The following is a 12920-nucleotide window of genomic DNA, read 5'->3' on the forward strand; positions in this document are numbered from 1 at the left end:
ATGATCAGAATAATACCTCATCAATTAGAGCATGAAAAGGCAATGAGCACCTTTCACCAAACCTGAACATTATTTAGATTGCACATATGATTAAACTGTTACTGAATTCAGTATCATGTGTTCTTAAAAGTTACTTCCAGTCATGCAATTGAGAATATTATTTCATTTGTTACTCACATGATTATCCAGATGCCACTCTAGATGGTGCTCAGATACAAGAACTGAGAAAAGCATTACATGAACTGATTGCAGCTAGTCCAAAGCCATCCAAGTACATAAGACTTTATCCCAACTGAACCATCATTTTCAGAATGCCTGCCCTCTGTCTCCACCTCTTTCTCATACACAGTCTGTCAGCCTCTTTCTTTCTGTTGCATTCTCTGCATTCAGTGTATTGCAAACCTAAATGGTTTAATAAGTACATACACACACCACACATGCACTGCATGCAGAATCAATTTCCTTTGGACTCAGATCAGGTGAGCAGACTCTATCCCATTCTAATGTGCAGCACTGTCAATACTTCCCAGTAGAATTTCTACTGGCTTCTTTAAATAGTCAACCATAAATAATAGTCGTGTGGAGTGCTAATAGATGTTCTTCTGTTCCCCAATAAACCAAGCACAGTTATTTAAGCAGAATGCCACATCAGCTTTTTCTCCACCCGCAATGGAGACAATGTCCACCTTTCTCAACTGATTTCTGGTCAAGCTTGAATCAATAGTAGGCACCGTAAAGTAACACAATCAATACAACAAGAACAATGAAATTCAATGACCAAAGCAGCTGTCAGTTTTAACCATTTGTATTTATGAGACAGCAGCTGATTCACAAGTGAGACATAAAAGATTATTTTTGCATTGAAAAAATTTCTGCAATGCAGGAGACCACTTAGCCCATTGTGACCTTGTGACTCAGATCTACAAATTTTGTCTCAATTCCCTGCAACCTCACATTTCCCACTCAAACAGATCCCCAATCCTCCATTGCAAGAGATTCACTCTGAGTTTTCTACACTTTCAAGAAGTGCATAACAGATAGCCATAGTTGCTGCTCTATTTTAAAGAGCAAGTTGTAGGAAAACTACTGCCTTCAGTACTGAGATCACAGCATTAATATCTGGCAGAATACGAAGCACAAGCTTCAGCTGCAAAGTAAATAACTAACACTGTGCATATTTGAAATGATAGTCTGACAGACTTAAAAGCAAAATAATTGGTTTTGACTTGTTTTCTATAATTTCAATTAGTTCCAACTGAACATCAATAGTTAGTTGTGTGAGCATTATTATTCTACGATAATGTTTTTATTAAGTTTCTCAAAAATACGATAATAATTTTGGTGGCACTCACCCCTTTGTAGACAGTCTACAAAGAAACTACTGCTTACCATTAGAGATCTCTTTTCTGTGACTGGTTTCTGTTGTCTGAGTACTTCCATCCTTGTTGTCTTGTTGCAGAGTATTATTGAGAACTCGAGCTTGGCAATGAGCCTCTGTGCTGTCAATAACTGTTAACAAGGCCTCAAGTGACAACAAGTGAGTGGTGTACAGTTGTCCAGATACAGGAAAAGCATTCTATACAAACAGAAAAACTAGTTCAGTAGAACTGCAAATACAAACAGTCCAAAAGAATCACATTTCTATGAATATTTCAGCAAGCTTGTTTGGATAAAGGCTTATGAAAGTCCAGCAAATTTAAACAACATACATTTTTAAGTGCAGACGGAGGCTGGATTGCAAGTATACTTGGTACAGAAGAAAAGTTGAAAATTGTATTACTTCTTGTATATAAAGTATACTCTCACAGTAGAATGTTCAGTCCCTATACACTATTACCCCCTATCAAGATGTTCTTAAAGCTCTCTACTTCTTTGGCAACAAAAGACCCAACCAGTTCCTGTCCTTCACCACCCTCCTCCATCTGGCAGAACTGGTCCTCACCCTCAACAATTTCTCCTTTGGCTCCTCCCACTTTCTCCAAACTCAAAAGGTAGCCATGGGCACTGGCATGGGCCCCAGCTATGCCTGCTTTTTCACTGGCTACATGGAAAGTCAATGTTCAAATGCTCCCCAGCTCTTCCTGGACTACACTGACTACTACACTGATGCTGCTTTATGGATCCATGCTGTTTTAAACAACTTCATCAACTTTGCCTCCAACTTCCACCGTGTCCTTAAATTCACTTGGTCCATTTCTGACACCTCTCTCCCCATTCTCAATCTCTCTGTCTCTATCTCTGGACAAACTGTCCAACATCTTTTATAAAGCTGATGATTCCCATAGCTATACCTCTTCCCGCTGTCTCCTGTAACAATGCTATTCCCTTTTCTCAGTTCCTTCAACTCTGCCGTATCTGCTCCCATGTCCTCCTCCTTCAAAGAACAGGGTTTCCTTTCCTCCGTATTGATGCTGCGCTCACCTGCACCTCCTCCATTTCCCAGACATCCGCACTTGGCACATCTTCCCGCCGCCTTAACAGGGATAGAGTTCCTTGTCCTCATCTACCACCCCATGAGCCTCCGTATCGAACACATCAATCTTCGCAACTTCCACCATCTTCAAAGGGATCCTACCACCAACCATATCTTTACCTCCCTACCACCACCTCTCTGCAGCAATCATTCCCTCCGTGATTCCCTTGCCCACTCAACTCTTCTGGCATATATCCCTGCAAGCGACAGAAATGCTACAACCTATCCATTCACCACTCCAAACTGTGATTCCAGATGAAGTAACACTTCACTCATGAATCTGTTGAGGTCGTCAATTGTATCTGGTACTCCAGATGCAGCCTCCTCTACAATTATAAGACTCGATGTAAATTGGGGTACCACTTTGTCAAGCACCTCCACTTCATCCACCAAAAGCAGAATTTCCAACCATTTTAATTTCTATCCCTATTCCCATTCTGACATGTTGGTCCACACCTCCCTTTTTTCGCACAATGAAGCCAATTTTGGTGTGGAGGAGCAACACCTCTTACTCCATCTAGGTAGCCACCAACCTGATGGCATGAACATCAATTCTCCTTCTGATGATTTTTTTTAAGCCTTCCCCTTCCCCACTCTGGCCTCTTGCCTCTTCTCATCACCTGCCTATCACCCTCCCCCCTCCCCCCCCGGTTCCCCTCCTCCTTCCCTTTCTCCCATGGTCCATTCTCCTCTCCTATCAGATTCCTTCTCCAGCCCTTTTCCTTTCCCAATCACTTAATACCTTCTTCCTAATCCCCACCTTCTCCCCCCAACTGGGTGTCTTCCCCTTTCCTTTCCAGTCCTGAAGAAGGGTCTCAGCAGGAAACATCAACTGTTCACTCATTTCCATGAATATTGCCTGACCTGCTGAGTTCCTCCAGCATTTAGTCTGTGTTGCTCTGGATATCCAGTATCTACAGTATCTCTTTTTAAAAGCTTACTGTGTTTATGTTTATCAGACAATTATCATAGTATTGTTAATAAATTTCTCAATCAACTTCTTTCCTCACACTGATAAATACTATCAGAATAAGATTTAAAAATGGACTGCCAATAATTCCATTGAGTCAGTCAATTAAAATGTACCTTAGAAAGGAGTTTGGTAAGATCTTCAAAAAGATTACAACAGTAGAAATCACAGTCAAAATTGATGTACAGTTCTGTGGTAAAGCTTGGGATTCGCCAGAGTTGAACCAATGCCTCCAAAGCCATTTCCTTCATTTCATATGGCATTTTGGGATTCTCCGAGGTGACCAAATCCATTAGTTTTTTCAAATACATCTAGGGGGAAAATATCAGTCACACACTTAATTTGTATTATGTCATTCAAATATTCATATCTATAAAAACATGTCACTTCAGACTTCTACAATATGTAAACTACCAAATTTTACTAGTTCGCTAAAAGTTGCGCAAGTTTGATTTCTGAAACTTACAACTTATCTACAAGGACAAGACATCTCAGTGGAAGGCAAAGCCTTTAAAACAAACTGACATTGGCCACATTACATGATAACTTGCTAGATGAAAGAAAAACTGAAATTATATATTAAAAACTGGACAAGCCGAATTTCAGTTCTTTGCTAGTACAAGGAGATTCAAGATTGTTTAATATTATTTCCTGTATACAAGAGTAAGGAGAACAAAATAATGCCTGCTCGGGGTCCAATGTAGCACAAAAAAAACACAAAAGGTAAAGATCACAACAATAATAATAAACAAATAAATATAAATGCATAAGACAGCATAGGTTGATTATACATCCAGAAAGTGATGCTAGGCTGTAATTAAGATGAATGACTTGAAATAATAAAGCAGTAGTGGAGTCAGTGGGTGGAGGTGTTGATGAGCCTTACTGCTCCGGAAAAGTAACTGTTTTCGAGTCTGGTAGTCCTGGCGTGGATGATATGTAGCCTCCTCCAAATGGGAATGAGGCAAACAATCCATGAGTAGACTATATGGGATCCTTCATGATGTTGCTGGCCCTTTTCCAACAACTTTCTGTATGTATGTCCCTGATGGCGAATAAGCAATGACGCAGCTTCTCAGGATGCTCTCTATTGCACATCTGTGGAATGACAGGAGTATGGATGTGCAAAGTCCAGCTCTCTTCAGCCTCTTCAGAAAGTGGAGGCATGCGTGAGCTTTCTTGACTGTGTAGGATGTTTCCTGGGACCACGAGAGGTTATGTACGATGTGGGCTCTGATGCTTGTAGTTTCCACGGCTGTGCCGCCTATGTAAAGGGCTATGTGAGTGATATGAATTCTCTTGAAGTTGATAACCATCTCCTTAGTCTTGGTGACATTAAGGAAGAGATTATTTGGCTGGTACAAGGCTTCAAGCTCTTCTACCTCCTCTCTATAGGCCATCATTGTTCACGATGAGCCACACCACCGTCATGTCATTGCCGAACTTGACGATGTGATTGCTTGGCTATTTCGCTGTGCAGTCATTATGAGCACAGGGTACAGCAATGGGCTTAGCACACAGCCTGGGGGTGGGGGGGGGCACACTTCTTGAGGATACTGAGGAAGGCAGGAGCATTTGTGCATGCAATCTGAGCTCTGTTTATCAGGAAGTCCAATACCCAGTTGCACAGTGGTGTATTTACACCAATGTGGAGCTTGTTTACCAAGGTCTTTGGGACAATTATGTTGAATGATAAACTGAAATCCAGAAACAGCAATCTAACATAACTGTCCTTGTTTTCTAGGTGTGTCAGAGCCAGGGGTATGACAAATGCTATGGTATCTGTCGTTAAGCATAGTGGTGAGTGTCCTGCCAATGGAGCTTTTGATATGTGCCATTATCAACTGTTCAAAGCATTTCATGATGATTGGTATCAGTGCTATTAGGCAGTAGTTATTTATATCTGAAGATGTAGAGTTCTTTGATACAGGGATGATGGGGGCTGATTTGAAGCATGTGGGGACAGCAGCCTGGATGAGTGAAATGTTGAAGATGTCCATGAACACGTCAGTGAGCTGGTCTGGGATGTTATCTGGCCCGGCCGCCTTGCTCTCGAATCTCTGTAGAGTCCTTCTGATGTCTGCTGCTGTTACAGACAGAGAGGCTGCTCACGTGAGAGGAGGCCAGCATTGTGTTGCATGCCTCAAAACATGCATAGAAGTTGTTAGGAGCACCAGGGAGGGAGGCGTACAGTCGACGCTGTTTATCCTTGGGTAGTCGGTAATGCCCTTGATGCTCAGCTGCATACACCGGGGATCACTATCAGACAGGTATTTAATTTTTTTTTGTGTGTAGGCGGTCTTTGCCCTCTTGATGCCTAAAATGAGATTTCTCCTGGCTGCTCTGAGAGCTGTTATGTCACTGAACTTGAAGGCAGCATCCTAAGCTTTTAGTAGGGAGTGTACATCTGAATTCAGTCAGGAATCCTGGTTGGGTAGTGAGATGACCGTTCTTGAGGCACCAGCATTCTTTACATACGAACTAATTAAGTGTGTTTACACACTTACTGAGAAAAGCTCAGAATAGGAACAGTACACAAAATTATCTTCTGAACAAAATGAAAATTAAATCTTTATATATATCCTTAGGGAAACCACTATAAAAGTAAACTTTGAAAAAGTTTTTGATCAGGGATCAAGACAGAAAAATTAGTTGAAGTGCAATTCATTATAAACTATTTCCTAACTGCTCAAGTATTCAACGTTATATTTTTTTTATTTCAAAATATACTTTATTCAAAAATAAATAGATACAATAAACCATTCAATAACTTTGCATCCTTTACATACGTTTCCATTATAGTCAGTACATATCCGTATTTATAGCCACCCACGTGGCACTCCAGTAGTTCAGCTTACCATATCATTGTTGAGGGGTATACTCCCCGCCCCCCCCCCCCCCCCACTCCCACGAGTGGAGAAACCTATACTGTGGTCCTTCCCCACTGGGCCCTTGCGGTGGCTGCACCGAGTTTCAGTGCGTCCCTCAGCACGTACTCCTGCAACCGAGAATGTGCCAGTCGGCAGCATTCTCCCACGGACATCTCCATGTGCTGGTAGATCATCAAGTTTCGGGCCGACCAAAGAGCGTCTTTCACCGAGTTGATGATCTGCCAGCAGCACCGGATGTTGGTCTCCGTGTGCGTCCCCGGGAACAGCCCATAGATCAGAGAGTCCTCTGTTACGCAGCTGCTGGGGATAAAACGTGACACTAGCCCGTCCATCCTCCTCCACACCCTCTTTGCGAACTGGCAGTGTGCAAAGAGGTGGGTCACAGACTCCTCCTCACTGCAGTCCTCCCGTGGGCAGTGGGGTGCGGGGACGACATTCCGGGCGTACAGGAGGGCTCTGACTGGGAGGGCCCCTCTCACCGCCAGCCAGGCGAGGTCTTGGTGCCTGTTGGTGAGATCTGGCGATGAGGCATTTTGCCAGATGAACTGGACAGTCTGCTCAGGGAACCACCCCACTGTGTCCATCACGTCCTTCTCCTGCAGTGCCTGCAGGACACTTCGTGCCGACCACTGCCTGATGGCCTTGTGGTCAAAGGCGTTCTCCTGGAAGAACTTTGCTACGTGGGACAGGTATGCCGGCAACGACCAGCTGACTGGGGCGTTGCGCGGGAGTGGGGCCAGACCCATCCTTCGTAGCCAGGGCGACAAGTAGAACCTGGGCACATAGTGGTACTTGGTGCCCACATACCTGGGCTCTACACACAACCTGATGCAGCCACATACGAAGCTGGCCATCAGGGTGAGGGCGACATTGGGGACATTCTTGCCCCCGTTGTCCAGGGACTTGTGCATGGCGGTCCGTCTCACCTGCTCCATCTTGGATCCCCAGACGAATCTGAAGACAGCCCGGGTGATTTCCGAGCTGTAGGAGCGGGGGACGGGCCAGACCTGCGCCAAGTACAGCAGCCCTGAGAGCACCTCACACCTGATGACCAGGTTCTTGCCCGTTATCGACAGGGAGCGCCCTCCCCACAGTCCCAGTTTCTGTTTCACCTTGGCAGTCCGCTCCTGCCAGTTCCTGTTGCACGCCTCAGCCCCTCCGAACCAGATCCCCAACACCTTCACGTGGTCAGACCTGATGGTGAAGGGGACGCTGGATCGGTCGGGCCAGTTGCCAAAGAGCATGGCTTCGCTCTTCGTGCGGTTGACCCTGGCCCCCGACGCTAGCTCGAACTGTTCGCAGGTGCCAATCAACCTGCGAACTGACCTCGGATCAGAGCAGAAGACGGTGACGTCGTCCATGTACAGGGAGGTTTTCACTTGGGTCCCTCCACTGCCTGGCAGCGTCACCCCTCTTATGCCCTCATCCCTCCTGATGGCTTCCACAAAGGGTTCTATGCAGCAGACAAACAAGACAGGGGAGAGGGGACAGCCCTGCCTGACTCCAGACCTGATGGGGAAGCTGTCCGTTTCCCACCCGTTGACCTGGACTGCACTACGGATGTCTGTGTAGAGCAGTCTGATCCAATTCCGGATTCCCTCCCCAAATCCCATTTTGGAGAGCACGTCCGCCATGTACGTGTGCGATATCCTGTCGAAGGCTTTCTCCTGGTCCAAGCTGACCAGGCAGGCGTCCACCCCCGTCCTGCACGTAGGCGATGGTGTCCCTCAGCAGCGCGAGGCTGTCTGAGATCTTCCTGCCCGGTACAGCACAGGTTTGGTCCGGGTGGATCACCTGTCCCAGAGCAGACTTGACCCTGTTGGCGATAGCCTTGGACAGGATCTTGTAGTCCACATTCAGGAGAGAGATGGGTCTCCAATTCCTAATGTCCTCCCTTTCCCCCTTCTGCTTGTAGATGAGGGTGATGATGCCCTTCCTCATGGACTCAGACATACTGCCGGCCAGAAGCATAGCGTTGTACACTTCCAGCAGGTCTGGGCCCATCCAGTTCCACAGAGCCGAGTACAACTCAGCCGGTAAGCCGTCGCTTCCGGGAGTCTTACTCGACCCAAAGGAACGGATGGAGCCTGTCAGCTCGTCCAGGGTCAGTGGCTGATCCAGACTCTCCCGCTTGCCGTCGTCTAAGACCTGCGTGATAGACGACAGGAAGTTGCGGGAGGCTGTGGATTCTGTGGCCTTTTCGTCGTACAGACCGGCATAGAAGGACTTGCAGATCCTCAGTATGTCGGTCTGCGAGGACGCGACTGAGCCGTCCTCTTCTTTAAGGTTGTGGATCACAGAGCTCCCCCTGTGCACCTTTTGGAAGAAGAAGCGTGAGCACGTCTCGTCCTGCTCCACGGTTCGGACCCTTGATCGGAAGATGATCTTGGAGGATTCAGCGGCGAGGTGCTGGGCTTGCCGGCCCTTCACCTCTCGCAATTCCTCTCTGACATCCACCCCCTTTGACTGCAGAAGGAGAAGTTGCTGCAACTCTGTCTGGAGTTTACGCAGTTCCCTCTGCTCCTGCCTTGCCTTCTGAATACCCTTGCGGATGAAGAACCTCTTAATGTTCTCCTTGGTGGCTTCCCACCAGTGAACCGGGGAATCAAAGAAGGCTTTCAAGGTTCTCCAACCTGTGTACTCCCTCTCTAGTTCCTCGGTGTTCTCTGGGGTCAGCAGCTTTACGTTCAGCTTCCACGTCCCCCTGCCTGCCTTCTGGTCCTCCCGTAAGCGACAGGTGGCTCTCAGGAGGCAGTGGTCAGAGAAGAACACCGGCGTGACGTCGGTGGACTTGACCGTGAGGGACTCAGACAGGAAGAGGAAGTCGATCCGGGAGCGGGCTGAGCCGTCCGATCGTGTCCAGGTGGCTTGCGGCTGTGCTCCACCTGTGGGGGTGCCAAAGGCGTCGCGCAGCTTGGCTGTCTTCACCATTTCCCTCAGGAGTCTAGAGGTACTGTCTAGCCTGACGTCGGCGCTGCCGGGTCCTCCAGCCGCATCAATGGTGCAGTTGAAGTCTCCGGCCAGAACGACCGGCTGGGTCGTCACCAGCAGCTGTGGGAGCTGCTCGAAGACGGCCAGCCGCTCGCTCCGCACGGGGGAGGCGTACATGTTGATCAGCCGGAGCGGAGTGCCCCGGTATTTGACGTCTGCTACCAGGAGGCTCCCCGCAACCACCTCTTTAACTTGGGTGATTGAGAAGTTGCCTCCCCGCAGCAGAATCCCCAGGCCGGAAGCGCGACAATCGTTGCCCCCCGACCACACCGACAAACCTTTTTTCCACCACCGTGACCACCTCCGGTAGTTACGGAGGTGTGGTAGTCCACACTCCTGGAGGAAGGTCACATCGGCCTTTACAGTGTCCAGGTACTGTAGCGTGCTGACGCATCGCCCAGTACTCTTCACACTTCGCACATTCAAGCACGCCAATTTAAGGTCTGCCATCGTTGTAAGTCTTTTATTTTGGCTGCTCTCCGTCCTCACCCTTGCCATCCTGAGCCTTCATTCCCACCGCCTTTGTGAAGTTTTCCACCTCCTGTGGGCTCAGGTACTGCTGGTAGTACTCCTCCATGTGTGGCCGTTCTGGTTCTGGGTCTGGGCCCGGGGGTTGTTGACTTCCTGGGCTGCTTCCCCTTCCGGCTGCTGGGTGCCAGCCGTGGTTCTGCTCCCGGATTCCCGGAGCTCTGTGTGTCTGCTGCTCTCCACCTCCTGTACTTGGGGGGTGGCCAGCAGACTTTCTCCCCTCTCTCTCCTCCTCTCCACCTGTTCTGCCAGCCGCTTCTTCCGCCGGGGCTGCTGGCCTCCCCCAACTCCTTCCTCCTCTGAAGAGGACAGGGTACCAGAGGCTGTGTGGTTCCCTGCCCTTTTCTTGCGTTGCTCCGCCTTCTGTCGCTTGGCCGCCGCCTTTTGGGTCTTTTTTCGTTTTACGACCTTCCATTCGGTTTCCACCTCAGCTCTCCCCTCCTCCATGGACTCCTGCTCGTCGTTTGCCTGGTCCTGGAGGGTCTGCAGTGGGGTGGCAGGTCTTGGGGTGCTTGCACCTTCCTCCCTGGTCTCGTCATCCGTCCTGTCGGGTGCCTCATCTGCAGCGCTGGCGGGTACGTCCGCAGCCGCCTGGGTCCTTTCAGGGCCAGCACCTCCCCTGGTCGCCTGTGCGTAGGTGCCCCCACGCTTCGGGCAGGCTCTGAACAGGTGGCCAGCCTGTCCGCAGAGGTTGCAGGACTTGGCCTGCGTGCAGTCTTTGGTCAGGTGGCCTTCGATTTTACAGTTCTTGCACATCACCACCCTGCACTGGGCTGCGATGTGCCCTTCCTTGCCGCAGTTTCGGCACACCCTGGGTTGTCCCGCGTACACCATGTACCCTCGGTTCCCTCCGATGGCGAAGACGGAGGGGGGGTGGATGATGCCGCCGTTGGAATCCAACCTCAGCTTCACCTTCACCTGCCGTTTGCTGGTCCAGATTCCCAGCCCGTCCTTCACGTCCGCTGGTGTTCCTACGCTCTCCACATACCGAGCGATTGTCCAGGGACTTGTGCAGAGATCCATTTTATAATCCAAGTGTTCTGAATTCAAATCCCTTCAGTCTAGCCAGCTATACAGGTTACCACATTTCACATATGAATTTCTGCTACAAACATAACATAATCCTCTGGAGATGAAGATAATCCAATTTGTTCATCACCAAGTTTGAAATAAGTTTCAAAACGTATTGTGCAAAAATTTGGTGTACTGAACTAAAGAACTACAAGATCTTTGCAACAAAATTAAATGAGAATTACCATGTCCATCGTTATTGGTTGCCATGAGTATTCTTGCAAAGCAGGTTCAAACTATCAGGACTTCTAGGCTACAATGCATTAAATTTCACCTACCTCAAGTTGAAATTTAAGATGTTGCCTCATACTCTCAAATAACAGGAAGCACAGCCTGAGAGAAGTAGCATATAAATTAAGACGTTCCACAATTAGCAGCTGTAAAACAAATGGCATAAAACATTTACACTACAATGCAAAGCAATTAAGTGTGCTCAATCACAAAAAGGTTATGCAATTTAACATCCCTACCTGGAACAAGTGTCGGCAGAGCTCATCTTTAACAAGACCTAGCAATGATGTATAATTAGCAATAGGTGCTGATTCCAGTGCGATGGTAAGCAACTGTAAACCCACATGAATCATCACATCAGAATTATGGCGGTCATGTGGATTGGTTAGGGATATGAGGAAACGGAATAGCTCTCGTATACATGGTAACCCATATGGAACCAAAGCTGCACCTGAGAAAGACACTGATATTAATCTAAATTTTAAAACATATTCAACATGAGCCTTCAGATTTTTCATCAACTTCAACTCAGCCATTCAATACGTCTTTCTATCCCTTTACTCTCACATGCTCATCTAATTTTATTTTAAAAGCATCAAAAGGCACCTGTAACCACTTACTATGGTAGTGACTTTTACATTCAAATCACAGAGTAAAGATGTTTCGCGTTTAAAGGTAAATTAAAAGAGGAGTATCAGGCCACTTTGTTCATCAACCCTGCATTAAGCCTTCATTAAGTCTGTGGCTAATCAGATTTTGGCCTCATCTCCACTTTTCTCATTGATCCACATAAACCTTGATTCTCCTGAAGTCCAAAAATCTGAAAGTCTTCAATATGTAAGGTAACCAAGCATGCACAACTCCATGGATTAGAATTATAAAGATGTATAATTCTTTTCTACAATAGGAAAAGCTCCTCCACATCACTTTCTTGAAAAGGTAATACCAGCTTCTGAGACACTGTGCCCTGATTCTGGATTCATCCACAAGCCATTTGATAAAAGAGCACAATTCGGCAATTTGGCACATTGAGTCTCCTCCACTGTTCAATCGTGGCTGTTTTTTCCATTCTCCTGCCTTCTCCCTGTATCCCATAACCTCCTTGCAATCAAGAACCTATTAATCTCTTCCTTAAATACACACAATGACTTGGCCTCCACAGCCCTCTATGGCAACATCCAGAAACAAACACCACCTCAGCATCTACCCTGTCAAGTTCCATCAGAATTTTACATTTTTCAGTAAGATTACCACTCATTTTGCTTGGGAACAGAAAGCCTTAGCCTAATCTACTTAAATCTTGCTTTCATTAGATAGCCCCTTCATATCTGACTCAAACTATTGAACCTGCAATGCACACCCTACCTCCATTTCTTACATAAGGAAAGAAAATTGAATTCACTGGTGAATGTATTTTATTTATGGTCTCATCTTTGAACTTGGCAGAATCGGAAGATTTCATTTCAGTATCAGTATCCAATCTATTCATAATGGCAAAGATCTATCAGTTTAAGTTATTAACTGTATAATAAAATCCCAAATCTGTTCAAACTTGCCTAATAACTACCATGTCCAGCTTTAGTATGATCACTGTAATCTATTCTTGCACTTTCTCAATGTGTTTCTGTGTCTTTCTGTTTACAGTAAGGCAAAACTTATATCAGTACTTTAAGCATGGCCTGATAAGATCCTACAAAAGGTTAACTCGTGTCTTCTTGAATTGTTCACCAAGAGGCAAATCGCAGTATTTTGTAGTTGTCTTTTG

At 46.8% G+C, this 12920-nt stretch overlaps 1 protein-coding gene across 7 annotated transcripts in view; it reads right to left on the reverse strand.

Moving 5' to 3' along the window:
- Positions 1–12920, reverse strand: part of gbf1 (golgi brefeldin A resistant guanine nucleotide exchange factor 1) — a 295188-nt gene that overhangs the window by 72088 nt on the left and 210180 nt on the right. For 5 of the 7 annotated variants that reach the window (XM_072282592.1, XM_072282595.1, XM_072282594.1 and 2 more), the window contains 4 exons: positions 11395–11618; positions 11203–11301; positions 3560–3754; positions 1390–1576 (listed from right to left, as the gene is read on the reverse strand). In XM_072282592.1, coding sequence (XP_072138693.1) covers positions 1390–1576; positions 3560–3754; positions 11203–11301; positions 11395–11618 — 705 coding nt within the window. The remainder of the gene's footprint in view (positions 1–1389; positions 1577–3559; positions 3755–11202; positions 11302–11394; positions 11619–12920) is intronic. The other 2 variants (XM_072282597.1, XM_072282593.1) reach the window with 1 other exon arrangement.

Source organism: Mobula birostris, chromosome 18 (assembly GCF_030028105.1).
Source record: "Mobula birostris isolate sMobBir1 chromosome 18, sMobBir1.hap1, whole genome shotgun sequence".
Taxonomy (NCBI): Eukaryota; Metazoa; Chordata; class Chondrichthyes; order Myliobatiformes; family Myliobatidae; genus Mobula; species Mobula birostris.